Source organism: Rana temporaria, chromosome 10 (assembly GCF_905171775.1).
Source record: "Rana temporaria chromosome 10, aRanTem1.1, whole genome shotgun sequence".
In the NCBI taxonomy this organism is placed as follows: Eukaryota; Metazoa; Chordata; class Amphibia; order Anura; family Ranidae; genus Rana; species Rana temporaria.
In genome coordinates, this window is record NC_053498.1 from 35,376,514 (window position 1) to 35,404,082 (window position 27,569).

Below are 27,569 nucleotides of genomic sequence, written 5' to 3' on the forward strand. Positions count from 1 at the left end.
GGAATTTCCGATGGAAAAAGTCCATCTGACTTTTTCCATCGTAAATTCTGATCATGTGTAAGTGGTCTTAGAAGAAAACCCATTAAGAGGCTGCAATAGACTGGGGCTGAGATTCACCTTCCAGCAGGACAAAAACCCTAAACATACAGCCAGTCAAAGCATATTCATGTGTTAGAATGGCCCAGTCAAAGTCCAGACCTAAATCCAGTTGAGAATCTGCGGAGACAGACTTAAGACTTGACAATTGCTGTTTACAGACGCTCTCTATCAAATCTGACACAACTTGAGCTATTTTGCAAAGAAGAATGGGCAAAACTTTCACTCTCTAGATGTGCAAAGCTGGTAGAGACATCCCCAAAAAAACTTGCAGCTGTAATTGCAGTGAAAGATGGTTCTACAAAGTATTGACTTCACAATTATGTGCATTTTTGTGTTGGTCTATGACATAATATCACAATAAAATACATTTAAGTTTTTGGTTGTAACATCACAAAATTGGGAAAATTTCAAGGGGCATGAATACTTTTTTAAGGCACTGTAAGGATAGTTAGTAAAATCACAGGTTCATTATAAACTGACACTAAGCCCTGGTTTACAGCAGTGCGATTTGTCATGCGATTTGACAGTTCAAAATTGCAAGATATGTCGCACCCCGTTGCCAGCAATGGAACCATTCAAATTGTTGCGACTTAAGTCGCAGAGACTTTGAAAAAGGTTCCTGCACTACTTTTTTTCCATTTTTCATTGCAACTTGCATTGATTTTTGTTAAATAAAGTCGCAAGCCGCAATTAAATCAGAGGTACAAATCGCACTGATCTCCGGCTTTGAAATTGTGCTGAAGTAGCCTGATTTTGAAAGCCGCTCTTGTGTGAACCGGGCTAAATGATGTCCTTATTAATCCATACACATGATCCACTACTTACTGGCCCTGTAATTAATTTTTCATGTCATTGCTTCTTACTGTGGTTTTCTGCATCCCAAAATTCTCACCCCCTCTCTTTAATGTTTATTTGGATCAAGCAGATGCTGCACACTGCTCTATGCACAGTACCCATCCCATAGTCCATAGTCCATCTCAGGAGTGAGCAAGAGAGGGTGGCTACATTTCTAAATACAGCAGGACCATAGAGAATGAATGTAGCCACCCTCTAATATGAAGTTGGATGACAGCAGCAAAAAAAAAGAAAAATTTGAAGGAGGCTGAAAGCAACAGAAGGGCTTTTTTTTTAAATGGTTCTAAAGTTAAAAAAAATTTTTTTACCTTAATGCATTTCCTGCATTAAGGTAAAAAACACTCCACTACTTGTTTATAGTGGGAAACACCCCCACTTATACGTTTGTGATGTGTTCTCATTCATTCAACGCTCTCTACATAACATAGGAGAAAGCTAGGTGGGATTTTATAGCTAGTAAAAACCAAGCAGTGGAATTGCACCTTCGTTATTAAAGTACATTAATGGAATCTATCTGTAGTGCACCCCCTTAAGGGCCACACGTAACTGGGCTCCCCCACCCTGCACAGCCAGGCACACTGAATTTTCACAGTCACTCTAGAGTCAGAGAACATTCTGGTACTTTGGATAGGGATTGGGACAGCCTCCTAAGCACTCCATCTCCATCTATCACCTGACTCCCCTGCTGGCATGGCTATTTATCAGGTGAGCGGCCCCCTTTTGCTGAGGATTGGCCAGGGTCCTCATAAATATTCCAAACAGCCCCTCTTAGCTTCCACCCACTACATCTGGAAGCTTCTCCAAGGTTCCAGAGGCAGGGAAATACACCAGCAGAGCTGTCAGATGAGTCATCCAGCCTCCCTGAGTCACTCAACCCTGACCCAGATTCAGCTCAGGCCTGGCTCTCAGCCAAACCAATTTACCTACACTAACAACTTAACTGTATACACCTAGCACACTAGTTAGAGGGTGCTACATATTTCTTAAAAGTAATACAATTGGTAGTACTCATTGCCTTTTGCTCTCCTTCCTCTGTCTCAGCACTCTGTCCCCTCCTTCAGTCTGTGACCAGCAATGCCATTAAAAAACTCGTTGGTGACCGGCTACTTTCGTCTCTTTTAAAGGCCCACCAATGAAATCTGCACCTCATATTGTGCATGCACCATAACATGTTAGATTAATCTGAAAAAAAGAAAAAGCACCTCTTGGAAAATCTTTTCGGGGGATATGTCCCCCCCCCCAACAAATGAGTGTAATTGCATATGGTTAATGCAGATGAGACACAAATATCATGCTCTTGCATCATATTACATTATATTTATTTATTAAAAAGAAAGGGCATTTTCCCCTCTTCTTTTATGTGATTTAGGGAGGTTTAGGGAATTTAAAAAAGCCCCCCCCCCCCTTTATTTGACTTCAGGAGGTTTATAGAGCAGCATGCATTGCTGAATGCCCCTATAATTAATAGCTTTAAAGGGGAAAGATCCACTTTAAATGTTTTTTTGTTATGCCATGTGGATGCCTTTCGGATGGGAACACGTAACAAATATAAACTAGGTGTTATCCCAATTGGGCTGCAAAAGTGGAAATACTCTTTTAATTCCACTGGTTCAATTAACTGAAATTGTAAAGATTTTTTTTCACTAAAAAGATACTTCCTGTGCAATGGTTTTGCAATGGTTTTGCAAAAACGAGTACTATACCTCTCTTCTGCAGTCCCCCGTGGGTGCTCTCTGCTCCTTCTTCTTTCATCAGCCCCCTGAGTGCTAAGTGGGCACCCATGTGGGCGTGCTCCTGAGCCGGGCTGTGTGCATCCATAGACACACGTAACACAGCTTGGCCTCTCCTCGCAGGATTTGACCGACAGCTTATGGCTCCCTCTGCTCTCAGAGTCTTCTGTGAGAATAGGCAGAGGGAGCAGCAGTGCCGTAGTTGGGACAGTGCTGGATGGGTGGAGGAGTCAGGTAAGTGTTTAGGGAGTAGAAGGGGCACAACAAGTAGTGGAATTTTTTTACATTAATGTAGGGAATGAACGAATAAGTAAGAATTTTTTTTATCCTTTAGAACCACTTTAAACTTCCACATGTGCTGTGCATCAACTTGCATTTAGCTGTTTCAGCATAGATGCCCTTAAAATGAACCTTTGGTGGCCAGACTATGAACATTCAAGGCTTTATATATTGTTAAAATTCACCTGCCCCTGTGCATTACTCCAATCTTTGCTCTTGAGGTACCTTTTCAGGTGGACGATAATTCTGGGTCCCCTGATGTGCTCTGTGGTTCCTCTAATCAGCCCTTTTAACAGTACAGGACACCATGAAGGAACCAAAGTGCACAGCAAGGTATGCAAGCTTCCATAATTCTTAAGGCAACCGTAGCTCTTGAACTGAGCAAAAGTTGGAGGAATAGGCAGTGCGAGAGATGAGTATAAACCTTCTTCTATGTTACACCAACATTTCATATTTCTGATATGTGCCTGTTGTACCATGTACTTTTATGAAAAAGTCTTCTGTTCTTTTTGTAATGCTCCCTTTGTGTGAAATACCTGGCGATCCTGCCAGTCCCTCTGCGTTCCTAATAAAAACTGACCACAATAGACATGCCCTCCTCCAATGACTTGTGTTAACACATACTCCCTGTGCAGCCATTCACTGGGGGACCAGTGTTCTGCTGTTTCTCCTCCCCAAGCTCTCTAAGCTCCCTATGCAGCTAGTAATAGAGGGTAAAAAAGGGTATTTATAATGTTTTTAAACGTATACAACTCACATATACCCTCTATTACCAAAAGTATTGGGGTGCCCACATGAACTTTCATGGCATCCCAGTCTTAGTCCGTAGGGTTTAATATTGAGTTGGCCCACCCTTTGCAGTTATAACAGCTTCAACTCTTCTTTGAAGGCTGTCCACAAGGTTTAGGAGTGTGTCTATGGGAATGTTTGACCATTCTTCCAAAAGCGCATTTGTAAGGTCAGGCACTGATGTTGGAGAGAAAGCCTGGCCTGTTGAAGAGTTGAAGCTGGTATAACTGCAAAGGGTGGGCCAACTCAGTATTGAACCCTATGGACTAAGACTGGGATGCTATGAAAGTTCCCGTGGCAGGCATCCCAATACTTTTGGTAATATAGTGTACTTTAAGGAATGGATTGCTCCACAATGTTGTAGCTACAGAGGTCAGTAAGAACATGTTTTTTCAGCTGATTTACTCCTTGTTAAGACTATGAATACCCTTATTCTGGCGACAGATTCAGCTAAAAGGGAGGCACAAACCCATTCTTGCTGCCTTTTTTTATCCCAGAAAGTTACCTTGATTGGAGATCCCTAGGCTTAACATAATAAAATGCAAATATATATATATATATATATATATATATATATATATATATAATAGCTCTGAAGAGACAGCGGGGTTGATTTACTAAGGGCAAATAGACTGTGTACTTTGTAAAGCACAGTTGCACTCTGCAAGTGCAGTTGCTCCAGAGCTTATTAAACGAGCTGAAGCTCTGCTGACTTCCATCATCCAATCAAGTGCAAGAAAAATTCATTTTTTTTCCTTGCACATGATTGGGTATTCTTTGCAAAGTGAAGCTTTACCTTTGCAAAGTGCACAGTCTATTGCCTTTAGAAAATCAACCCCATTATCCCTTCTGGCTAGAACTGCCTAATTATTACAGAATTAATGTATTAATATTCATGGTTGTAAATATTTTATCAGGTTATACTCATTAATGAAGCCTGTTTAGTAACCACATAATAAAATGTAGATGATACCTTACGGTATAGTCAGGGCCGCTGATAGGGGGGGACCACCAGCCCTTCTGTAGGGGGCCCCGGCACACAGAGGGGCCCAAACAGCAGGAGGGTGGGTGGAGAACAATGCGCTCCGTGTCTCTCACCCAGGTTTCTCCCCCTGTCCCTCCCGTCGGCTTTTAGCTGCTAGGTGAGAGACATGGAGGGATAATGAACCTGGCCAGCCCCCGCTGAGCTTCTTTCCCTGCCCCGAGAGGGAGTTGTGCTAGGAGGAGGGATTTGTGGGAATGTGTCGTAGGAGAGGGATTAAAGAAAGAAGATTTGTGCTGGAAGGGGAGATGCGGGTGATTGTGTACCAGGAGCCGATGAGGGAATTTGGGGCTAATAGGAGGGATTGTGGGAATTGTGCAGGCAGGGGAGATTTGTACTAAGAGGGGGAATTGAAGTGGCATTTGTGTCCATTAATAATGTATTTTTTTGTGAAAATATTGTTTAGAATACCGTCAGGTGTGTGTGTGGGGCCCCAGGGGGCCCCCTGTCAGGTAGGCTGTACGGGGCCCCATGATTCCTAACAGCGGCCCTGGGTATAGTACATTACTGCACATAACTCTGCATTACATTTCAGGTCATTCAAATCCATTTTTGCCACATAAAATAAGTAAACATAAAACACATCTTGCCTTTGTTAATACATTATGGTATAGGAAAGTTTGCAAATAAAACTTTTCACATTTTTCTCTTTCTCTTGCCGTCCCCTGGGGCTACACTGGAGATCTCGGATGTCTGTCAGTACTTAGCAGTGTTTAGCAACAATTTTTAATACAAAAAAAATGAAAAAGAGGCAAACATTTTGCAAAGGAAATAGGTAAAAAGGCCTGCCAGTTCAAACTCAGTGCCTGATGCTTGGGAAAAGCCATTTACAAATGTCTAGAGTGTGACATCAAAGAAAGCTTCCTAGCATTGCTTTATATTTGCATGCTCCTAGGTTACAGTCCCATGCAGAAACTGACACAGCATATATTATCATAAATGGCAGATCTGACCTATCACAACAAACTAGAATACTGTATTTGCATTTAAAATCCGTGTTTGAATATTAACTTAAAAAGCTGTATTCCAGACAAACCTCTAAATCCACAGTTGAAATACATACAAGGGAGCTGCCAAAGGATTTGCATTGCCATCCATTCAGTCCTAAGATTTAAGCTGCCTTGCTAGAGAGCACAGTAAAGAGAGTGACAACACAATTAAGGTATACACTGTTCACACCACCCTGTCCATTGGACAGTGAAGAGGCAGCAGACGACTTGATAAGGTCATCCATCTGCTCACTCTGCCTGCTCTAACCACCAGCAAACTCCTTGTCATCACATTTACACAAAGCACACTTCAATAATTTCAAGTGCCTTCCCTCCCTCTCCCAGTCTAAATATTGTTGTACAATGGATTGCAAAAGGCTGTCAAGTCAAATTCAGGTACTTACATTAGTTTCCTGTAAAAAGTTATATTAACATAGACAGCTGCATTAATTTGTATCTTTTTATATCTTCCTCGAAGTGGTATAGAGTTTTCCCCAGGAATAAAAAAACCTTGGGCCAGATCCACAGCCAGCCGCCGTAACTTAAATATTCCCATTTAAGTTACACTGCCGCAAAATTTCTACCTAAGTGCCCGATCCACAAAGCACTTACCTAGAAATTTTCGGCTGTGTAACTTAAATCCGGCCGGCGCAAGGCGTTCCTATTCAAATGGGGCGAGTCCCATTTAAATTAGGCGCGCTCCCGCGCCGGCCGTACTGCGCATGCTCACGACGTCATTTTCCCGACGTGCTTTGCGCGGTTTTACGTTGCGCCGGGTTTTGAGAATCGCGAAGGGCGTAAAAAAAAAAATACGAGTTGCGGCGGGAAAAAATAAAATTTGAAAAAAAAAAGACGGCGACACGGGATAGAAGGGTCTACTTTTACAAGGCCTAAACAGTTTAGGCCTTGTAAAAGCAGCCCTAATATTGCATTTGCAAACTAATACTTACAGAGAAAAAACGAAGCGTAAAAGCTTCATGGATCTCCGTAAGTGCTAATTTGCATACCCGAAGCAGCATTTTGACGAGAAATGCCCCCAGCGGCGGCCGAGGTACTGCATCCTAAGATCCGGCAGTGTAAGTCCCTTACACCTGTCGGATCTTCTCCCTATCTATTGGAAACTGATTCTGTGGATCAGTTCCAAAGACAGAAACAGGGATACAACGGCGTATCAGTAGATACGCCGTCGTATCCCTTTTGTGGATCTGGCCCCTTCACTCCTTCTCTTACTTTTAATTTAGCCATTCTGACCAGACTTATTACATAGACATACAGTACAGACCAAAAGTTTGGACACACCTTCTCAATCAAAGAGTTTTCTTTATTTTCATGACTATGAAAATTGTAGATTTACACTGAAGGCATCAAAACTATGAATTAACACATGTGGAATTATACATAACAAAAAAGTGTGAAACAACTGAAAATATATTTCATATTCTAGGTTCTTCAAATTAGCCACCTTTTGCAGCAGACACATCTCTAGAACTGTTAGGAGGAGACTGTGTGAATCAGGCCTTCATGGTAGAATATCTGCTAGGAAACCACTGCTAAAGAAAGGCAACAAGCAGAAGAGACTTGTTTGGGCTAAAGAACACAAGGAATGGACATTAGACCAGTGGAAATCTGTGCTTTGGTCTGATGAGTCCAAACTTGAGATCTTTGGTTCCAACCCCTGTGTCTTTGTGCGACGCAGAAAAGGTGAACGGATGGACTCTACATGCCTGGTTCCCACTGTGAAGCATGGAGGAGGAGGTGTGATGGTGTGGGGGAGCTTTGCTGGTGACACTGTTGGGGATTTAATCAAAATTGAAGGCATACTGAACCAGCATGGCTACCACAGCATCTTGCAGCGGCATGCTATTCCATCCGGTTTGCGTTTAGTTGGACCATCATTTATTTTTCAACAGGACAATGACCCCAAACACACCTCCAGGCTGTGTAAGGGCTATTTGACCAAGTAGGAGAGTGATGGGGTGCTGCGCCAGGTGACTACCTCTTGAAGCTCATCAAGAGAATGCCAAGAGTGTGCCAAGCAGTAATCAAAGCAAAAGGTGGCTACTTTGAAGAACCTAGAATATGAAATATATTTTATTTAGTTTTATATTTAGTTTTGATGCCTTCAGTGTGAATCTACAATTTTCATAGTCATGAAAATAAAGAAAACTCTTTGAATTAGAAGGCGTGTCCAAACTTTTGGTCTGTACTGTAGGTTAACAATTGAGTGTTAAGCCTCGTACACACGACCGGGAAACTCGACGGGTGAAACACATCGAGTTCCTCGTCGAGTTCCTTGTGAAGCCGTCGAGAAACTCGACAAGCCAAGTTTCTCCATTCCCGTCAAGGAAATAGAGAACATGCTCTCTTTTTGGCTCGTCGAGTTTCTCGACAGTTTCTCGACAGTTTCCTCGACAAAAAAATATCTCCAGGCAAGTTTCTTGCTGGTTTTTGCCGAGAAACTCGGTTGTGTGTACGAGGCTTAAGTCCCCTTTAAAGTATAACTAAAGGCAAACCTTTTTTCACTTTGTATAGATTAAGGGAGGGTTATAACCCCTGGCAGGTTTTTCTGTCATCTCAAGCCCATTGGAGAGTTTTGCTTTCACTTCCTGTCCCATAGCCATAACAGGAAGTGAGAGGAAATCCCCCCAAACTTAGGGAATGCCTGCATATCACCAGGACTAGTGTATCTATTGGAAGATTTCCCACAATTCTTGTTCTGGGGACATACAAAAATTTGGGATTTTCGTACACTTTCGCTTTAAATATGACAATAGAGAGGGTGAATTTCACTAAAGGGGGCACAGACAGCGATAAAAACCTGACAGGTGTTCTAATCCCTCTCCACTCTATCCAAAATGAAAACACTGTTTTTCCTTTAGTTATACAGTACTTTAGGGCCCAATTCACACTTGAGTTGAGCATCTGTGGTTGTTTTATGGGTGTTTCTCTTTAATGTTTGTTTAGGTGTTTTTGTATACATTTCCCAATGAAAGCTAGTAACTAAGCAATAAAATGCACATTTTTTGGGCCCTCACAGTCTATCGGTGCCAAAGTACACCACTCTGTCCCAGAAGGAGGAGCTCCTTTACTTTTTTCAATTTAAAAATCGACTTTTGTCAAGCCGGATGTTGCTGACAGGGCCACCCACAGAATACATTTCGACTGATTCAGCAGGAGTTGGCCAAAATCAGATCCGAGAATGGCCAACTTGAATCAGCATCTACCGGATTGCAAGTACCACTGGAAGAGCTAGAATAGTGAAGAAGACTGTAGACAGGCAGTGGCAAAACCATTTAAATGTATGTGATTACTATTACAAATTTGCTGCAGGGGAGATCCTGAAATCTTGCTATAAGGGTCCATTCACCTGGGTGATTAGCACACCATGCAATTTCCAGTGGCCAAGATCTGCAAATTCCTGCGTCTATAAAAAACATAAAATGAAGCGCTTTTCCGAAAAAATTTACAATGTAAATCAAGTCCTTTTCCCTGAGAGAAGTGACACCTTGACATGGTAAACAAAATCTAATGCCGCGTACACACGATCAGAAATTCCGACAAGAAAACCGTGGATTTTTTTCAACAGAATGTTGGCTTAAACTTGTGTTGCATACACACCATCACACAAAATTTCGACCATCAAGAACGCGGAGATGTACAACACTACAACAAGCCGAGAAAAATGAAGTTCAATGATTTTGAGCATGCGTTTTTTTTCCCGCGTCGGATTTGCATACAGGCGATCGGAATTTCCGACAAGGAATTTTCTCGTCGGAAAAATTGAGAACCAGCTCTCAAATTTTTGCTGTCGGAAATTCCGACAGGGAAAGTTCAATGGAGCCTACACACGGTCGGAATTTCCGACCAAAAGCTCACATCGAACTTTTCTTGTCGGAAATTCCAACCATGTGTATGCGGCATAAGGTATTATAGATAATACATAGCACATATGGAGTCCTTTGGCCTTTAAGAGTGCATGCAGTTTAACAAGGTGAACAGGAACATAGATCCAGATTGGAGACCGCCACCTTCACCACCGACACACACAGCCTTTTACCCAAAGTAGTTGACCCCCTATTAAAGAGGATCAAACATGCAAATATGTGATCCTTAAAGCGGGGGTTCACCCTAAAAACAAATTTCTAACATTACAGCCAGCATACTAAGGAAATTTACTGTATGCAGGTCTTTTTTTTTTTATTCTCCGTACATACCGTCATATTCTGATTTTGTCCAGGGCTTCCGGGTTCTGATGACTGCGGGACTGGGCATTCCTATCCCTGCCTCAGGGTTCTGATTACTGCGGGACTGGGCATTCCTATCCTTGGGTTAGATGATTGACGTCTGTTGAAACAGTTCTCCTGTCGCACAACGCGCGTCACCAGATTTCCGGGAATAGCCGAGCTGCGAGTCGGCACTATACGGTGCCTGCGCCGGCCGTGTAGAGCTGACTGCGCAGGCGCCGTATAGTGCCAACTTGCAGCTTGGCTATTTCCGGAATGTCAAGGTGAATGTCAAGACGAGCCACCAGTTAAAAGTCTGTGTCCCCTTTATCAAGCTAAATGCAATGCATGTTTACCTAGAGCAGGGGTGTCCAACCTTTTGACCGTCTTGGGCCACATTAGAAGAAGAGGAATTGTCTTTGGCCATAAAGAAAAAGTCGGGCAGATCACAAGTTAATGGTCACTGATATATATAATGCACATATCTGAGTGATAAAACTTCATTTTTCTTTAATATTTTCTACTATAAAAGGAGGGCAACGTGAAACCCAGTGCAATATTTGACATGTTTTTGATAAACTAACACATTAATATCTTGTTTGATGGATGTCTCAATGGTGCTCCTCTGATATTTTGGTTCTAATTTTGCCCTTCTTGTGCTCCATCCTTGAAAAAAGTTGCTGCTCACAAATAAAGGTGCTGATGACATGAATAAGGAGTTTTTTTTTTTTTAAGTTCCTCAGTTCTCAGAAGCAACCTGCATATCACACAGGAGCACTAGTAATGCAACTTACTACATTTTTTAGTACTAAAATGTTACTGACCATTATTTTAAGGCTCCAACACCATAAATCTGCTATTTTAAGCATCCAGTGGGGGAAGACAGCAGTGGATGTTCCACAACTTAAAGGGGTTGTAAAGGTTTTGTTTTTCTAAATAGGTTCCTTTAACCACTTAAGACCCAGACCATTATGCAGGTAAAAGACCTTGCCCCTAACTGTAGGGGGGCGGGGCTGGACATGTGACGTCAGTAATCGTCTTTCGATCGGGTGCGCAGTTCCCACGGGCGCGGTCTCGGAGCTTCGGACCGGGTTCGCGACCCCACGGCTGGGCTCTTAAAGAGGACGTATAGGTACGTGCCATTCTGCCGACGTATATCGGCGTGAAGGGGTCTTTAAGTGGTTAAGCTAGTGCATTGTTGGTTCACTTAACTTTTTCTTTCGATTTCCCTTCTAAATGTTTTTTTTCTTTGTCTGAATTTCTCACTTCCTGTTTCTCCTCAGTAAACTTTACACCATCATCCGAGAGGTAGTTAGTCAGCCAAAATAGCTTACTGAGGAGGAACAGGAAGTGAGAAATTCAGACAAAGAAAACAAAGAAAAACATTTTTTTTGATGGGAAATCGAAGGAAAAGGTAAGTGAACCAACAATGCACTAGCTTAACCACTTGCCTACTGTGCACATACACCCCCTTCCTGCCCAGACGAAATCTTAGCTTCTGGCACTGCGTCGCTATTAACTGACAATTGCGCGGTCGTGCAAAGTGGCTCCCAAACAAAATTGACGTCCTTTTTTTCCCACAAATAGAGCTTTCTTTTGGTGGTATTTGATCGCCTGTGCGGTTTTTATTTTTTGGGCTATAAACAAAAAAAGAGCGTAAATTTGGGAAAAAAACACAATATTTTTAACTTTTTGCTATAATAAATATCCCATTTTTAAAAAAAAAAAAAAAGTTTTTTTATCTCAGTTTAGGCCGATACGTATTCGTCTACATATTTTTGGTAAAAATAAAAATATATATCGCAATAACCGTATAGTGACTGGTTTGCGCAAAAGTTATATTGCCTACAAAATAGGGGACACAATTATGATTTGTATTTATTTATTTTTTTACTAGGTATGGCGGCGATCTGCGTTTTTTTTTCGGGACTGCAACATTATAGCGGACACATCGGACACTATTTACACATTTTTGGGACCATTCACATTTATACAGTGAACAGTGCTATAAATATGCATTGAATACTGTATAAATGTGACTGGCAGGGAAGGGGTTAAATGTGTAGCCTTTTGTAGTGAGTGTTCTAACTGTAGGGGGAAGGGGGTAACTGGGGGAGGTGACCGATCAGTGTCCCTATGTACAAGTGACACAGCATCGGTCTCCTTTCCCTGACAGGACGTGGATCTCTGTGTTTACACACAGAGATCCACGGTCCTGCTCAGTTACTGGGCAATCGCGGGTGCGCGCATTGTGTTCCCAGTAACGCGACGCGCGCCCCCTAGCGGCTTTAAATGACAGGACGTCATATGACGTCCTGTCAGAATAACTGAGATACTTTGCCGCCGTCATTTGACGGCGGCTGGTAGTAGAGCGGTTAAAGGAACCTATTTAGAAAATAAAAAACTAACCTTTACAACCCCTTTAACGTTCTGAACTGAAGTTTTCTAACCGAGGGCTCCAAATCCCAGGGCTCCTCTGCAATTCAGGTGGACGGCTAAAGGTAGGTTCAGAAAACCTTAGGTGCCTGTATTTCAATCCTGATAGCAACTTAATAAGTCTGATGTAAAGAAAAGTACTGAAGATGAGCTCTAGACAGAAATGTATAACAAAAGTTACGTCTCATTTACATTTACAGTTGGGGGCTTGATGGAGGTCTGAAAAACATGTGGTTGAGCCAGAGAAAAGTTAGGTCACAAGCCTGTCTGTGCTCCCTGGCAGGATCGTGTAAATCTCAGGAAATGATAAACAGAAATACAAATCCTTTTGCTTTACAAGACAACCTCCATATACGGTATGTATTTCAGTTGTGTATTTAGTAGTTTGCCTGGAGTTCAGCTTAAAGCGGGGGTTCACCCTAAAATACAAATTTCTACCATGCCATTCAGCATACTAGCGTGAGCTACAGTATGCCTTTATTTTATTTTTTTGGGCCGTACTCACAGTTTAATACATTAGTTAAGTTTCAGGCATTCCTATGAAGAGGGGAACATGATTGACGGCCGGCTATGGCGCGTCACGCTTCCCGAAAATAGCCGGAGTAGAACTCGGCTCTTCACGGCGCCTGTGCAAAGACTAGGAGCTGACTTGCCAGGCGCCGTGAAGAGCCAAGTCCTATTTCGGCTATTTTCGGGAAGCGTGACGCGCCATAGCCGGCCGTCAATCATGTTCCCCTCTTCATAGAAACGCCTACTCTCCGCGGGGAGTCTGAAACTTAACTAACTGATTAAACTGTGAGTACAGCCAAAAAATAAAAAATAAAGCCATACTTTAGCTCACGCTAGTATGCTAGTATTTTTTTAGGGTGAACCCCCGCTTTAATAGCTCAGGCAGTAAGATCTCTAAATTCACTGCTAGCCCTTCCAGAACTGCCATTATGATGGTGTAACATTCTCACTACTGTGCTTTCCTTGTATCCTACATTGTATAAAAGGAAGCAATAACCCAATTCTTTCCTAGCTTAATGATGATCACGGAAGTGGCTTTACAGCAGGCCTATCATAACTTTTCAGAGAAAGAAAACAACTATGGGTTATACAGCCCAACCAGATATGAAATATCAGCTTTTGGAATCATGACTTGCCATGATATTTTGCACAAAATATGTACACATCTGTTCAAGATGCAGTATTTTTATCTTCATTTATTCATTCATACAATCTTACCTGTTCTGTTGATCTCAATGATTTCCTCCTGAGCTAAGGGACAGGCATCTCCTTGAGCACTTCTATGGGGAGAATTCATGTCTGGTTTACAGTAATTAGGTGATCCAGGTTGAGGTGCCCGTGGAATATGTTTGTTCTTTTTCTTTGGTAGCTTCTGCTTAGCCATAGCTAGGGAGTAGTACATTCCAAAATTGTTGACAATGACGGGGACTGGCATAGCAATTGTTAGCACACCTGCCAACGCACATAGGGCACCCACCAACATGCCTGACCAGGTCACTGGATACATGTCCCCATACCCCAAAGTTGTCATTGTTACCACAGCCCACCAAAACCCTATGGGGATGTTTTTAAAGTTGGTGTGTGCACTGCCAGTAAGGTCCCCTGGCGCTGCCCCGATCCTTTCCGCATAGTATATCATGGTGGCAAAAATTAAAACTCCAAGTGCCAAGAATATAATAAGGAGGAGAAACTCATTTGTACTGGCTCGTAGAGTGTGGCCAAGGACTCGGAGCCCAACAAAATGACGAGTGAGCTTAAAGATTCTCAGGATCCTGACAAATCGGACAACTCGAAGAAAACCGAGGACATCCTTGGCTGCTTTGGAAGACAGGCCACTCAAGCCGACCTCCAGGTAGAAAGGTAAGATGGCCACAAAGTCTATAATATTCAAGCTGCTCTTAATGAATTCCATTTTATCAGGGCAGAATAAAACACGCATCATAAACTCAAACGTGAACCATATCACGCACATGCCTTCTACATATGTGAGAAAAGGTTCAGTCTCCACTTCTAGTATAATCTCCGTCTTGGTGACGTTGTTTTGTGTGGTAGTCTCAGTCTTGTTGATGATCTCATTGAATGCCTCGTGGGTCTCAAGGCAAAACGTTGTGATGGAGATGAGAATGAAGAACAGGGAAGCAAAGGCGATATACTGCCAAACAAACACAGAGAATACAGTTATACAAGCGACACAGACTCAATGTCAACATACACAAAGGTACAAAATACAAAAACAAATTAATTACCTCTAACGCTGTGTCCAGTATTCCTACTATACTATATTATTCATATTATATTATGGTATATTGTATTGCAATATATGATACATTATGATATGATATACAGTATGATATGATATATGATATGAGTCAGGATTTATGTAGAAGACAGTCTTGTGGGAGAATACATGTAACTCTAGCAGGAACACATTAAACTAGCAGGGCTATTATGTCTGCCTTTTTGGGTTCCAGGGTCATTTAGGGACAGGTAAAATGATAACAATGAAAACTTCTTGGTTATGCCAAAAAAGCATGATCCATTTATTTCAATAGGGCCTCCTTCCTTCCTCATAATAAATTGTGGCATTAAATTGTGGCATTAACGGAAAAACAAAGAGAAAGTAAGTGAATAAATATACTTACCTTACTACTGTCTGTCAGCTGTGGTGTATAAGTAAGGGTGACAATCCTTCCAAAATATCCTGGGGAAAGCCGAGTATCCCAACTCTCACGAGAAGATGCCCCTGTACAGTGCTGCAGTGCGAAGTTCAGGGATACGGCAAGTGTTTCTACTTTTTCTGCAGGTTCTTTTTTTTAATGCCATAATTTATTATTTGGGAGGGGGTCCCTGATGTATTAAGAGTATCCTGCTTGTTAGATACATTTTAAAGCAAGTAAGCACAGGCACCACTTAGCATGCCCCTTCACGCACTTGCATAGCAGGATAATTTTGCTCTTCAGAGACTTAGGACCCCTAGATCCCAGGCCTTTCTAACTTGTCATTAGTGTTGCTCAAGAATATTCGTATTGCGAATATTCGTTACGAATATTGCATATTCGAGTATTCGCGAATAACTCGAATATCGCGGTCAAAATTCGCTATTACGAATATTCATATTTTTTTAAATTTATTTTTAAAACAGATCACATCCTAGTGATCTCCATCGACGTCTAAAAGCATTGCTGGTATGATTAGAGACCCTGGGCCGAGTAGCTGAGGCGATCCTTTTTATAAAATATCACGAATATTCGATTTTAACGAATATTTCACGAATATTCGTCTATATATTCGTGATATATCGCAAAATCGAATATGGCGTATTCCGCTCAACACTACTTGTCATTAGGAATCCAGAGTCTTACCTCATCCCTCCCACTTGACCTTTACCTTTGGCCCATGGAGCCAACCATCTCAGTGATTGGCAAATAATAAGTCTTAGCATGCTGTAGGGGGAAAGTCAGATGGCAGTTAGTTTTTTGTTTTGTTTTACGTTGTACCTCAGGTTCACATTGAATTGCAACTATAGCCAAAACAATTAAAACATTTTTTTTAACTTTGGATAAAGTATGGAATGGTTAAATCCTCTGCCAGTTTTTTATTGTTGTCTGTGTCCTGTTTGGATAATTTCTCCTCATTTCCGCTAGTTGTGGCTGCAATCTTTCTTGGTCCACATGACCTTAGCTTGGTATCAAGAGATCTTCAAATTTTCCACTTCTTATTAAGTAATTAAACAGTACTGACTGGCATATTCAAGGCTTTGGATATATTTGTATATCCTTTTCCATCTTTATAAAGTTTCTTTACCTTGTTACGCAGGTCTTTTGACTGTTTTCTTCTACCTCCTCATGGCTCAGCGTCTAGCCTGCTTTAAGGGGAGTTCCAGGCATTTTAATGTTTATTAAAAGTTAGCAGCTACAAAAAGTGTAGCTGCTGGCTTTTAATAAACATGCACTCACCTGCTCCACGGTCCAGCGACGCGCCGGCCGGAGCTCTGCTCCTCTCCCCCCCTTTCCGGCCGGCGTCCTCATTGTTACTGTGGGCACGCGGTCATGACAGCTTTCGGCTTCACGGCCTGGCACTCATTGCGCATGCGCGAGTGGCGCTGCGCTATCTGATTGGACAGGCGATCGTCTGGGACCTGTCACGTGTCCCAGGCGATCACCTACAGGGAGGGGCCGCCAAAAGGCGATATGACGTATCGCCTTAGCGGTCCCTGGGCGGAAGGAGGAAGTGGGACAGGCGATCGTCTGGGACCTGTCACGTGTCCCAGGCGATCACCTACAGGGAGGGGCCGCCAAAAGGCGATATGACGTATCGCATTAGCGGCCCCTGTGCGGAAGGAGGAAGTGAGACAGGATGTCTGACTCCGCCAGAAGCCCCCACTACCCCCCAAAAAAAATTACATGCCAAATGTGGCATGTAAGGGGGCAAGGAGTGGATTAAGCGGAAGTTCCACTTTTGGGTGGAACTCCGCTTTAATGCATCCATGTGAGAGCTAAGAAACTCATTGACAATTTATACACAGACACGAATTGTGATTTATAAAGCCACAACTTTGGGAAATTAACCTTTAATTGCCATTTTAACCTGTGTGTGCCACCTTCTGTGTCTGTACCAAGGCCAAACATTTCACACTATGTAAACTTATTATTAACTTATTATTATTATAATTTAAAAAGGATCCAAAAAGAATTGATAAAAAATGGCTTCATGTGATTGCTATCCTTAAACAAAAGACAGTTTTTTGGCATGATCAGTCATATTTTCAATATTAATGCCAACATGTAACAATTTCTGCCAGGGTATGCAAACTTTTGAGTAGAACTGTATATATATGTATAGATATATAGATATATGTCTATATATAGATATATATCTATATTCTTTGCTATTACTTTAGGGTTTAAAGTAGGGGGAAGGTGACTTCACCAGAAGGGATAAGAGATGTTAGAGGACTGATGCAGAACAGAGGATGAAATACATCCTAAAATGAACATGGTACGCCACGTTCTCAAATTAAAATAAGACTAAGGCTGGGTTCATACTGCCGCACAGAGCGGCTCACAACAGGAATCCGGTGCATCCCTGTTCATCGTTTCAGGTCCGATTTCAGTACAAATTTTTGCCTGAATTTGGACCTGAAACGGACCAGAAGACGCATAGGACTCCTGTGCAATTCTCTCCGGAGTTGCGCTGGAGATGCGTGAACCGGCTCCATGGAGAGCTGGTCACAATATCCTGACATGCAAATTGGATGCAGGGAAACCCACATCCAATTTGCACTAGTGTGAACCTAGCCATACTGTTTCTGTTAAAAGCTAGCCAGCTATTAAATTGCAATTTTTAGCTGTGTGTATCAGAAAATTCCCTGCATTTGATCAAACTATCTAATCTATTTTAAGAAAAATATAAGATATATAAGAATGAAACGTTGTAGGTGACCCCAATAGAATTCTATGGGGAGCCAAAGCACAGGTACAAACAACAGTAATGCCGCGTACACACAATCGGTCCATTCGATGAGAACGATCTGATGGACCGTTTTCATCGGTTAACCAATGAAGCTGACTGATGGTCAGTCGTTCCTACACACCATTAGTTAAAAAAACGATCGTGTCAGAACGCGGTGACGTAAAACACAACGACGTGCTTAAAAAAATGAAGTTCAATGCTTCCAAGCATGCGTCGACTTGATTCTGAGCATGCATGGATTTTTAACCGATGGTTGTGCCTACTAACGATCGTTTTTTTTCTATCGGTTAGGTATCCAACGGTTAAATTTAAAACAAGATCGTTTTTTTTTAACCTATGGATAAATAACCGATGGGGCCTACACATGATCGGTTTGGTCCGATGAAAACGGTCCATCAGACCGTTCTCATCGGTTTGACAGATCGTGTGTACGCGGCATCAGAATATCCTGGTCGGTATTTGGATGTGGAGGGAGTACCTGGATGCAAAACCGTGGGTTATTCAGAATCAGGAATTGTGTTCAAATGTATACTTACCCTTTAACGCAACTATCATCAACCAGGGTTCCTCCAGAGCTTGCTATGGTTTCCTTGAAGCTGTGACTTATAAACCTCCCATTTGATGGTGCCTGCATAGTTCCTGCCCCTTCAAATGGGATTTTTCTTCAAGGAAACCAAATTCCTTAAAGGGGTTGTAAAGGTAAAAAAATAAATAAATAGCTTTCTTTACCTTAGTGCAGTCCTCCTTCACTTACCTCATCCTTCCATTTTGCTTTTAAATGTCCTTATTTCTTCTGAGAAATCCTCACTTCCTGTTCTTCTGTCTGTAACTCCACACAGTAATGCAAGGCTTTCTCCCTGGTGTGGAGTGTTGTGCTCGCCCCCTCCCTTGGACTACAGGAGAGTCAGCACGCTCTCTACATTGCAAATAGAGAAAGGAGCCATGTGTTAGTGGGCGTCCTGACTCTCCCGTAATCCAAGGGAGGGGGCGAGCACGACACTCCACACCAGGGAAAAAGCCTTGCATTACTGTGTGGAGTTACAGACAGAAGAACAGGAAGTGAGGATCTGGGCCGATCCTAGGGTCACAGGCACCTGGGTGCAGAAATATTTCTGGCTCCCCCACATGGGCGTCGTCATTTTACTAACTCCTCCCCTTTACAAATGTTTCTATGGCAATGACTCAACCACAGAGATGCTCCCCCACAAAGTCTTCATTACCCTGGGATCCTTACATGATCTCTTAACAATAACCAAATTACAGGAAGAGAAGCAGAGTACTTTATTGGGACCTGGAGGGGGGCCTCTCTGATGGACACATAGAGGGCTTCTGTTAGATAGTCTGTTAGATGTTCGGCGCCCCCACCTCTGCAGGCGCCTGGGTGCAATGCACCCTGTGCACCCTGCCTAGGATCGGCCCTGGTGAGGATTTCTCAGAAGAAATAAGGACATTTAAAAGCAAAAGTGTAGGAGGACTGCACTAAGGTAAAGGAAGCTATTTAGGAAAACACCTTTACAACCCCTTTAAAAAATCTTGCAGAAAGAAAGTGAAATTATTGTTAGTCAGATGGTCAGTTGCTTTAAAATATGCATTTTTTTGCTACAGATTAAAAGAAGAAGAGTGGGTCAAGCTGGGAGTGCCCTTGTAGGATTTTCTTTTGTATCTCAAATTGCCCAATCTGGCTGGTTTGTTTGGATCAGATGGCATTATCATATCTATTGGCTCCATGTACAACCATGAGCTGAAAAATCATTTAGGCAGGTTAACAAAAATTTTTACATTTGTGTAAAAATATTTTCAATTACTTTTTGTTTTTTTTAATTGAACCTGTGATCACCCTCCCGGAAACCAAGGGCAGCACCATATGTCAGTAAATGATACTGGAGACACTTGTGTAATGAACTGATCTATAGGCCCAGACATTACCAGTACAGTGTGTTTTAGGGATTGCATCTATTGCATCTATTTTAGTTTCTTCTTCAAAGAAAAGAGAGGACAGTTTAATAGCATCAAATTATAAGTGCTGGAACCCGAAATAGTATTTCAAGTGCACATCTATGCTTTTTCGCCACTCCAATTCAAGTCAATGGAAGGCTGAATGCCATTTTATTGTATCTTCTGAATTTAAGCACTGGAAAACTGACATAATCAAGTCAAAACATGAATAAATAGCAAGCTACATTGTGTTTCTGATTATAGGGCTTGCGTGGAGCTGGCTTTAGCATACAAGGATAACTTGAATAAAGAAGGTAATGTATTCTGTTCCATTATACCTGCATTGTCAGATTAGGATAACAAGAGAAAACACAACTTTGAAAACATCTTTTGAAGGCCATAGTTGAATATTTCAATGTGTCTATAATACTATATGGGTGTAAATGTATATAGCCAAGTCCTGGACTACAAGAACATTCAGGAAGAGACTTTGGGGTTGATTTACTAAAACTGGATAGTACAAAATGTGGTGCAGCTGTGCATGGTAGCCAATCAGATTGTAACTTCAGTCGTTCAAATAATAATAATAATACATTTTATTTTTAGCCGCCTTTTAGAACACCCAAGGTCACCGTACAAGAATAGCAACAATTAAAGTGATACTAAAGTCTCCATTTTGTTTTTCATTAAAAATAACAAACATTTTATACTTACCTGCTCTGTGCAATGGTTTTGCACAGCACCCTGAAGAGGAAGTGGCAGAGATGGATAACTTTTAAAGAGACTGAAGGGAGGACTTCGCTCTCTTGGAACTAGGGAACTAATAGTGAGCCCACCTGCTTGTGTGCATATAGAACACCAGTAGGCCAAGCAAGCGAAGCCCCGAATTCAAGGTCGGAAGGTGACAGCAGCTGAGAGAGAGAGACCGCATGGGACCGTGTTGATCACATCGCACTTGTCTCGCAGAGAGTGGAGAGTCATCCCATCCTTCCTACCTCACATTGTTAATCACTTGAACCATCTACACACAAACATCTAGGGGCCCCTTCTACTGCATAAATGTTGCATCTCTGTCGCAAGGATTGGTGAGAGAGCAGATAGCCCACCTCCCATAGCCCACTATGAAAAAGTTAAACAGAGACTAAATGAGAGCAGGACATTAGGACAACTAGCGTCCATACTTCAGTAATACTGCACCTGTACCATGTAAATTCACAACAACGCCATACCCATACTGTGCCTACATCGAATATGGACTGTATCCTGGGCCATCTAGACCAGTGGTCATCAACCCTGTCCTCAGGGCCCACTAACAGGCCAGGTTTTATGTATTACCTTGAGGAGATGTAGAATAGAATACTGCAATCACTGAGCAGCAAATTATATCACCTGTGATGTATTTCAGTTATCTTGCAAACCTGGCCTGTTAGGGGGCCCTGAGGACAGGGTTGATGACCACTGATCTAGACTGTTGTTAAGTGCACAAACATTATTAAAGGGCCCCAATTATAGCCGGCAGAAGAACTTTATAAAAGACTTTTAACTAGTTTCTACCCTTTATGAATCTAATGGATATTCTCGCACCATAATCCTAGGCCTAGTAGTGTCACCCTTAATGCACTCTGGAAGTATAGCCTCCTGAATGCAATTAATCTTTTATCTGTCCACTGTAGCGCTCAGAGTGATCTGCTACAGTTTATGCTGATCCGGGGAAATAGTGTTGTCATATATTTGCCTCTAATTACTGGTTTTACAATGCATTGATCTGTACAACTACTATTATTTGCCAGGTTTTATGCTTTTACTATTATCATTCGCAACGTATTTTAATATATTGAGCTTTACCTCTACCAATATGCTTGAAGAAAAGCCCGGAGCCAAAGAAAAAAGAATGCCATAGGCGGAGGGCGGGCATGACAGGGGTTAAACTGGGAAGGAAAGAGAGACGGCAGGGGACTGGCCGGGATAACAGGGGAGGGGCAGGGAGGGCGATATAAATAGAAAGAGCCCGCCCATTGCTGTAACACTTCCCCTAGTGATTTTCCCAGCATGTCCCGCATCCAGGAGCTGCTAGAAGAGCTCAGGGCCGAAGCCTCTTCCAGGGGGCGAGACTGGGTTCAGGAGAACCTGGGGCCGATTATGGATCCACCTGCGGTGGGTCCGCAGACAAGGGGGAGAGAGTCAGCGCGAGCTAGGCGGTCCAAGCCGCCTGAGCGCTTTTCACCTGACCTCTCCCCAAGAGCCACGCGTCCAGGGAATCCCGCTACTCGGGCCCCGTCGGGCCCCCCCGCCAAGCGCCGCAACGCTCCCGCTGGGGGGGTTACCGGACGGAATCCCCAGCATCCGCGTGGCTCCACGGGCGGCCGCTCCAGGAGCTCTGGGTCGGCCGATTCGCCCGTTCGCCGTTTGGATCCGGAGCGCGCGGGCCCCTCTCACCATGCGGCCTGTCGCGGGGAGGGGCCTCGGCAGGATGTAACCAGGGCCGCGGACCGCGGGCCTAGCACCTCGGCGGCCGGGTCTCCTAGCCGGATGGAAGGGACTTCCAGTGGATCGACGTCCAGGAGTGAGGTCAGCAGGGCTGGAGGAAGCCCCCCCCGAGCGGGAAAGTCGGCGGCGAAATCGTCCGGCGGGTCCGCCGCGAGGAGGAGGGGCCAGGACGCGGCAGGACCTTACCCCTCCAGGGATCCTTCCCCTGGGGGGTTTTCATCTGTGGAGGTCGATCCGGGGGCTGACAGGTCGGAAGGGGAGCTTTCCGGATCTGAGGAGGAAGGTTTCAACGCGGCGATCGCGGCGGCGGTGGAGTCTGGACGTTCGGCTGGGGCGCCACACCCCAGGCAACCCGGTAAGTCTTCTTCTTTCATTTCTCATGCTACTGCTGTGGTCAGGGAAAGGGGGGTCAGTGGTAGCCAGACAGCGCAAGGACAGGGCAGTAAGGGGGAGGAGGCTGGATTTAAGGGCTTCTTAGAGGGGATCAAGGAGCTGGTGTCCCGGTTTGAACAGGGGGGGGGTGAAGTTAACCCCGCGGGTGCGTGGGGGGCCCCGCAGACTGGAGGTGGTTCGGCTAGCACGGGGATGGCGGACACCGGGGGGGTTCAGCTCGCGGCGCCCCCAGTATCACACCCCGCCCCCGCGGCCGCGGCGGCGGAGGGGGAAAAGAAGAAGGGGGACGAGGCCGACAAGGCCCCGGTTGAAAGGCAGGACTTGGTCAGGCTGGACGACGCGGCCAGGTGCGAAATGTATATATGTTTTGAGGGGCCGCTGGGGACACATTTGAAGACGGAGGTACGCGAGAAAATAGGGAAGGGTGAGTATGTTGAGATTTTTTCTCTGTTGCCCCTGGAGAAGTTTAACCTGGACAGGGTGAAACCGGACGACTACAAGAAAGGGGATGAAGAGAAACGTAGGTATCGTCTCATTCCGCGTACTTTCACAAATTGGCTGCAGGCTTTCGGCATTCTAGCTAGTGTGATTAGCACTAAGAAGCCGGAATGTGGGGCGGCGCTTTTCGGGTACCAGGACTCTATTGGGGAGGCCTACAGGGTTTATGGGGGCACAGCTTGGCTGCGCTATGATGAACAATTTAGGCAGAGGATGGCGATGCGGCCGGATTTGAGGTGGGACCACAAGGACATTAACTTGTGGGTCCGCCTTATGACGGCTGCGCGGGCGCCGAATCAGTTTTTTCGAGACGGGGCCGGCGGGTCATCTTCCTCTGGACAGCCGGCCAACAAAACAAAAGGGGTTTGTTGGCAATACAACGCCGGCAACTGCAAGTTTGGATCTTCCTGCAGGTTCAAACACGAATGTTCGGGCTGCGGGGGATCCCACACCCAGGCGAGATGCTTTAAACAAGGAAAAGGGCGATCAGGTGAGTTTGGCAGTAAGAGGGACGACGCCGGTGAAGGTGGAAAAGATGCGGCCGTTTCTAAGTAGGTATCCGGATAGACAGGCCGCTCGCTTGCTGGAAGAGGGTTTTGGGGAGGGATTTAAAATTCCATGCTCGTTGCGGGACATTCCGCCGGTTCCTCGGAACTTGAGGTCGGCTTTGCGCCACCCCGAAGTGGTTTCGGAGAAACTACGGAAGGAAGTGGGGCTAGGGCGCATGGCGGGCCCGTTCACGGAGTCTCCCTTGCCCGAGTTGGTGGTGTCGCCGTTGGGGGTAGTTCCAAAAAAGGAGCCTAACAAATTTCGGTTGATTCACCACCTCTCTTTTCCAAAAGGGGGGTCGGTGAATGATGCCATAGACCCGGACACCTGTGCAGTGAAGTATACTTCTTTCGATGCGGCGGTGGCTTGGGTGCGGCATTACGGTCGAGGGGCACTGTTGGCTAAGGCAGACGTGGAGGCTGCCTTTCGGCTGCTACCAGTGCACCCAGACAGCTTCCGCCTGTTGGGGTGCACTTGGAAAGACGAGTTTTTCATTGACCGTTGCCTGCCCATGGGATGTTCGATATCCTGCGCCTTTTTCGAACAGTTTAGTTCATTTCTGGAATGGGTGGTCAGGGAAGTTTCAGGGGTGAGTTCCATAATTCACTACCTGGATGACTTCCTGTGCGTCGGACCGACCGGAACCAGGACGTGTGCGGTACTGTTAGGGACATTGGAGCACATGGCGGATTGCTTTGGGGTCCCGTTGGCCCCGGACAAGACAGAGGGGCCGAGGACAGTGATTACCTTTTTGGGGATCACTATCGACTCGGTGGCCATGGAGTGCCGGCTGCCGGATGGCAAGGTGGAAGCGCTGCTGGACGAAGTCAGGGGTATGTTGGCGTCTCAGAAAGTGACATTGCGAGCTCTCCAATCATTGCTGGGCAAGCTCAATTTTGCCTGTCGCATTATACCCATGGGTAGGGCCTTTTGTCGACGGCTGTCGGCCAGCACGGCAGGGGTGCGTTCACCGCACCACTTTATCCGTTTGGGCAGAACTCACAGGCAGGATTTACGGGTGTGGCTTAGCTTTCTGGAGTCGTTTAACGGCAGGGCCATGTGGATGGCGGGGCCGGTTAGCAATTATGACATGGAGTTATTTACCGATGCAGCGGGTTCCACGGGATTCGGCTCCTTTTTCCAAGGACAATGGTGTGCGGGCGCTTGGCCACAGAGTTGGGTGCAGGCAGGTTTCACGAAAAACCTGGTGCTACTGGAATTGTTTCCGGTGGTGCTGGCGGTGGAACTGTGGGGGGAGTCCTTTCGGGATCGAAAGGTTCGTTTCCACGTAGACAACATGGGGGTGGTCCAGGTGCTTAATAAAATGTCTGCGTCATCCCCGCCGGTGGTGAGGATGCTCCAAAGGCTGACTTTACGTTGCATGCAATTAAATATATTCATTTATGCAGTGCACATCCCCGGGGTTGAAAACGTCATCGCTGATGCGTTGTCTCGTTTTCAGTGGGACAGGTTTCGGGAGTTGGCGCCGGACGCGGAAAAAGTAGGACTCACCTGTCCCGACGGTCTGTGGAAAATTGCCTTGGAGTAGCGCAGGGGTGGATTCGCAGGTCGGTGAGTGAGACGACGTGGGCCGCCTACAGCAAAGTTTGGCAGGAGTGGGAGGATGTTGTGCGCGATACTGGGGTCGAAGTTAAGGGGCCGGATGGTAGGTTACTGGTGTTGTACTTTGTGACAAGGTTAATGGAGGGAGGGGTCTCAGTTTCAGGGCTGAACAAGAAAGTGGCTGCATTGGCTTTTCTATTGAAATGGCAAGGTCTACCGGATCTCACGAAAGAATTTTGGGTGAGACAGGCATTAAAAGGCTATAGACGGGGAAAACCCAACAGGGATTCCAGACGGCCAGTATCGTTCGGGGTGCTGAAGGGTTTATTCGAATGTTTGCCGGAGGTCTGCGCCTCGGCTTATGAAGTCGCATTATTCCGTGCGGCATTTGCGTTAGCCTTTTTTGGAGCTTTTCGGATAGGGGAATTGGTTAGCCCTTCCAAGAAGATACAAGGGGGGATTTGGAAGACCGAGGTAAGTTGCGAGACAGATAGAGTGACACTTTGGCTGAGAAAGTCCAAGACAGACCAAATGGGAAAAGGAAAAAGGGTCGTGGTCTTTGGGGTGCCTGGGTCGCCGGTTTGTCCGGTGGGGGCGATACGTAGTTTTCTGGACAATCGCCCAGGGGTTGGACAGTCATTTCTGATACACGCGGATGGGTCCCCTTTATCCAAGTTTCAATTCACGGCGGTATTTCGCTCTGGTTTGAGGGTCTTGGGCCTGGCTGAAAAAGAATATTCAGCACACTCGTTTAGGATCGGAGCAGCTACAGAGGCAGCTAGGAACGGTTTAGATGACGAGTCAGTGAAAAAAATAGGGAGATGGGAGTCTAATAGGTTTCGGATCTATGTTCGCCCTCATTTGTTAGTCTAATTGGGAGAGGAAGGTTAACTATGGGGGAGGTGGGAATAGATAACTGTGTGGTTGCGAGGCCTATTAGTGGGGCGGCTAGGTTACGCTGGAGAATTTCTTTTGTTTTACAGGTTCGGAGCCGGCATTGATATGGATCATGGGTCACTCCTACGTCTATTGGGGGGCAAAGAGGGCGGAGGCCAGACCTGGAGGTAGACAGCTGGGTTTTCCGAGGGAGGAAGCTAGGATTCATTGGATAGGGGTTCGGGGGATGCTTTGGAGCAGGCTCGTGCCCGAGGTGCATAAATATGCACGGTTGGACAGACCGCCCGACGTCTTAGTTTTGCACGTGGGCGGGAACGACCTCGGCCTGAAGTCCATGTTAGAACTGACTAAGGACATAAAGTTTGATGTCCTCAGGCTGCGCATGGCTTTTCCAGAGATGGTAGTTGTATGGTCTGACATGGTGTCGCGCACGTCGTGGCGCCTTGCCAGATCATGGGGGGGCATCAACAGGGCCAGGAGAAAGGTGAATAGGGACATTGGGAGGTTCATGGAGAGGAATGGGGGGTTGGTTGTGCGTCATCTGGAGCTAGAGGAGGGGACGTGGCGGTACCTGCGCAGGGATGGGGTACATCTGACAGACGTAGGAATAGATATGTGGGTGCTAGGGCTGCAGGATGGGATTCAGAGGGCCCTTAGGGTGTGGAGGGTCGCCCAACTGTAAAGGTGTTTACAGTGGGGCGCTGTGGCGGGTGTTGGTCGTGTTGAGGAGGAGGAAATACCAGGAAAACATGGTCAGGACTTGTCGTTGGTATGGGTCCTGAGGTTTGGGAATTACAGCAAGCGGAGGCTTAGCTGAAAGTAATGGAAATGGGGCACTGCGGTCAAGTTGTCTTTGAGTCAAGTCGGCTTGAGGCCTGTTACCGGAAGAAGAAGGCCGTAGTGCAGGAATGGTAAAAAAGTTCTATTAAAGTTTTCCTCCATCATTGATCACACCCTGGGTTAGGAAATCTGGTTTTAAGTATGTTAAAAGGTTTATATTTTTTAATAAAGGAGGCTGCTACGGCCATGTTTACTCCACACCCTTGGTCTGGTCTAAGTTACTTGTTAAGGTATAGCAATGTGTGTAAGGGTATAGATCTTAGATGACATAGATTATACAACAGTCAAGAAAAGCCCGGAGCCAAAGAAAAAAGAATGCCATAGGCGGAGGGCGGGCATGACAGGGGTTAAACTGGGAAGGAAAGAGAGACGGCAGGGGACTGGCCGGGATAACAGGGGAGGGGCAGGGAGGGCGATATAAATAGAAAGAGCCCGCCCATTGCTGTAACACTTCCCCTAGTGATTTTCCCACCCACCCGTCCCT

General features: G+C 45.0%; 1 protein-coding gene across 1 annotated transcript in view; it reads right to left on the bottom strand.

Annotated features, from left to right (window-relative positions):
- The window catches only part of LOC120916515 (potassium voltage-gated channel subfamily C member 1-like), a 171,596-nt gene that overhangs the window by 35,057 nt on the left and 108,970 nt on the right, over positions 1–27,569 (bottom strand). The window contains exon 3 of the mRNA XM_040327531.1: positions 13,670–14,603. Coding sequence (XP_040183465.1) covers positions 13,670–14,603 — 934 coding nt within the window. The remainder of the gene's footprint in view (positions 1–13,669; positions 14,604–27,569) is intronic.